Here is a 3933-nt window from a genome sequence, read left to right as displayed (position 1 = left end):
AAATTAAGGTCCGTGAAAATTCAGCCATATACAGAAACAAATGCTATTATTTTTGTTTGTTAACTAATTCTGATTATGTATATTATGTAGTATTATTATTACATAAAGGCTAGAGAAGCTACAGGTTATATAGAAGGGCTAAAAGAAAAAGTATGGTTATAAAATTTTATTTATTATTGTGACAAAAAATACAACAAAACATTTTTACTTAACTTGAAATAAAAATAATTCTTCTTAAATTATTGAACAATTACTTAAACTATTAATATGAAATATATTTAACGGGTTCTAATAGTATCATCTATATTAAATGAATGTCCCGTGTTGACCTCAGTATGACGCATTTCTTCTAAAACGATGCGCTGATATTCATCTTCAACCGATTTAAATAGTTCTTCCTCGTCTATTTCTTCTTTTTCTGGTTCATCAGTTTTATCTTCTATAGCTTTAAATTTAAGCGTTATTTCCTTAACACGGTTCTCTAGAATACGATCCCTATGAGTTTCTCGTTCAAAACTTTGTGTCATTAATTGTTTGTCTCCCTCACCTGATGAGACTAATGTCTCAGATAAAGATAATAAATGAAGAACTCCTTTCGCATCACCAATAGCTATCAAGCGACCATCTTCATTAGGTTTTATTTTTAATAAAGGTTCCTGAGAAACAGGCATTATAGCTATCGGCTCTCGATATCTACGCAACAGATGCCAAAAACGAAATTTACCATCATCACACACTGAAATATAACCTGAAAATCTATGTGGCGACCACACAACGTCGTTAATTTGTTTTCTATGTCTTATTCCGGAAATAATTGGAGACGAAAGTAAGTCATCACTCCAAACATTAACTCTCCAATCTCCACATGTTATAAAAAATTTGGAAGAGCAAGGACTTCGTTGGACTGCTTTTACTGGACCATCATGTGCATAAAACACGCCACTCATGACTTCTTGGTACGTTTTACCTTTTCTATTTACGCTTATGATAAGACCAGAATCAGTGCCACATAAAAACTTGGTTGGAAATGCTTTATCGTATTGTAAACAACTTACACCTTCTGAATTTGCCAAACTTATTTGTTCTCCAGGTGGAATACGAACAGACATAATAAGACTATCAATAGGGAAGGATGTATTTCTCATATCCCACCACATGCATTTTCCATCAGTAGAACCACTGAAAAATTCAATATTTAGGCGAGATGGGATGAATAATAAAGCATTAACAGGATCCCTATGAGCTACATACGCTGGACTTATAAGAATAGGATCAAATTGAACACGAGTGTCAAAAACACACACTTTTCCATCTTCGAGTCCTCCAACGAAAATATTTGGAGATGCAGGTGAACAAACAAGTTGCCAACATGCAGTTGGTGGAGACAGATATGTATATGGATCGCTGGGATTTTCAATGTCCCAAATGAAACACAGAAAATCTTTATTTACAGGCTCAAACTCTGGAAATGATCTATCGCAATACGATATGGCGAGCTTTGGTTTATCCTCATATGTCCAAGCAATACAACTTACGGGCCGTTTTTGTGGATCTTTGTAAACACTATTTATCATTATAGATGGTTTTTCAACGGGGTTCTGACTTTTCATTTCTTTAAAATAAATATTGTATGCATTGAGTCCATTATTTTGATTGATGTAGTGTTCAAATTGAGGATAAAGGTTTAAAACAGCATCAATATATGTGTCATCCTTTTCAAAACGACGACGATATCTTGCAGTCGCTTCCTCATCTGTGAAACTAATTTCTTTTGGCCACCCGCCTTCATAGTGATTTACTCCAGTGTCGTGCCGAATTGTTATTTTAGTATTAGCGTAGTTTTCAGATACAGATGAAGATGCCTGAACCTCTTTATCTACTGGATTGCGTAAGCAGTAATTTAGTTGTTCCTGTTTATCCGGATTAATCGAATCCAACAATACCGGTGATACTTCACAAAACATCGGTTGTTGTCCAAAATTTTTTCTTAGCTTTATATATGAGTGAATTAAACCTGGATCCATTATTTATATTGCAGTCAATATTCTTATTAGTTTAAAAATAAATAATATTAATTTATTAATAGCTCAAATCTATTATAGTTTTTGAAATGGATGTCAGAATTGACAACTATTTACAAACTTTTTAGAAAGAAATTAAAGTAAGACCTCGGGCCTGAAATATTAAAATAGGTGTACTAAAAATTAAACGAAAATGAAATTGAACATGAACATGATTATCAATTTGGCCACCATAAAAATATCGCAATTCATATTTCATATTCATATTATTTTATGTAGAATAGGATTTTCACCACCTCGACATAAAATGATACAAACCATAAAATGGTACAGCCCATCATGAAAAAATGAATAAATAAAAACAATTCCATTCCGCCCCATCTTCGACCGAACACTAACAAGTTCATTCTCAACAAATAGTGGTCGTAAAAAAATCATAAATTTCATATTTCGCCTAACACTATTCACGTCACGTTCAGGCCGAGATCACGTCCGTTGTTTTTTACAAGTATATAATCCACGATTTTTTGTACAAAGCCCACACCCGGCACATATGGGCCTGATAAATTGCTGGCTTTGTGCGGAAAACATGTTTATGAAAAATTGATTCACGTTACACGTATCGATATGAGTAACGCACCCGTGTACGTATAACATGAGATAGAACATTGTTATCTTTTAATTCAATAGTTTGTATTGTATCGACTACAATTAAGTTAAGTGTTATGTATTGCTCACAACTTTTTTTTTTACATTCAGATTACTTTTTTGATCACATATTGTATTTCCCTTAGAACAAGTAGACACGTATATTATCTACATGCTTGTTTACGAGACCGAAAAAAAAAACTGTAAGCATTTATATTTGTAAAAATTTTACATTTGGAAAATATATTTTTTGTCAGTATATTCATATTTATCCAAAAATAATGCATTTTAATAAGATTTTAATTTATGAGTGGCACTTAGAACAGTACAAAAACACATTAAGACACTCATTATATTATATCTATTTAATTGTATGAAGTACGCATGCGTTTATAATATAAAAAAAGCCCGTACATTATTATTATTAAATTTATGACAACACGGTTACAATTTAAACTAAAAGTTATCTACTATATTCATTATTAACCTATAAATATAAAACTGAATCCAAAGAATCAAGTGTATATTTCAGTCAATGATATAATAGTCTGTCGTTTACCTGTCCAATGTCGCCAGCTCAGTGAATTAACTGGCACTGACTGCAGGCACGTCCACACACTCCGATTTATTTAGCAATTCCATGGAGCTGTGAGAAATTGCTGATAAAGTACGTCAGTATTTTTTTAACAAGAAAACAAATTTTATATTATCAGCTGCATGTTTACAAGACCAAAATGAGAGCAATATGTGACTGTAAGAGCCTTTGTTCGATGGTGGTTGATATAAAGATGATACGTGATAAACAATTTTCTTGGTCGTTAATGAATTACAAAACTGTATATAAAATTAATAATTAATTGACACGCCTTCCTTATTGGTATCTCTCGTTTTTGCTCAATTCTAAAGTTGGTATTAATTAGATACTCTTAAAACAAAATGCATCAGGAATGCCTGATGAATAAGTACTAGGCTCGTATGAATATGTATACCTTGATGTCTACACAATAATTGTGAATGCTTCATGAGTCATGAGGTATGTATAGTCTACCCAACCCATATTGGTTTGCCTACTCGATTTCCTACGTAGTAAACGAAGATATTATATCACCCTTTATTTTTTTTATGCATACCTAAACTATCTACACCACCTAAATATTGCTGTATTGTTATTATTTAGAAGAAAGGAGTGATTCTTCATTTTGTCTGTGTGTATAAACTGTGAACCGTAGCACGCGTAGCACTGCACAGTGCTACGCAGAGAAAT

At 32.5% G+C, this 3933-nt stretch overlaps 1 protein-coding gene across 1 annotated transcript; it reads right to left on the bottom strand.

The window, feature by feature from the left end:
- Positions 1 to 228: 228 nt before the first annotated feature.
- Positions 229 to 2628, bottom strand: LOC149486582 (dynein axonemal intermediate chain 2-like). Its single transcript, XM_089697829.1, has one exon. The coding sequence runs from the start codon at positions 2022 to 2024 to the stop codon at positions 279 to 281; it is 1746 nt and encodes a 581-aa protein (XP_089553955.1). The 5' UTR covers positions 2025 to 2628; the 3' UTR covers positions 229 to 278.
- Positions 2629 to 3933: the final 1305 nt, after the last annotated feature.

Source organism: Colias philodice, chromosome 8 (genome assembly GCF_061535455.1).
Source record: "Colias philodice isolate Cphi_HAF_F1 chromosome 8, ilColPhil1 Martin Lab GWU primary, whole genome shotgun sequence".
Classification (NCBI taxonomy): domain Eukaryota; kingdom Metazoa; phylum Arthropoda; class Insecta; order Lepidoptera; family Pieridae; genus Colias; species Colias philodice.
The sequence above is the reverse complement of the archived record's forward strand: the minus strand, read 5'-3'. Positions and strand labels throughout refer to the sequence as shown.

Excerpts from the sequence above, each read along its gene's own strand:
- LOC149486582 (XM_089697829.1), bottom strand. The coding sequence starts at position 2,024 with ATGGATCCAGGTTTAATTCACTCATATATAAAGCTAAGAAAAAATTTT.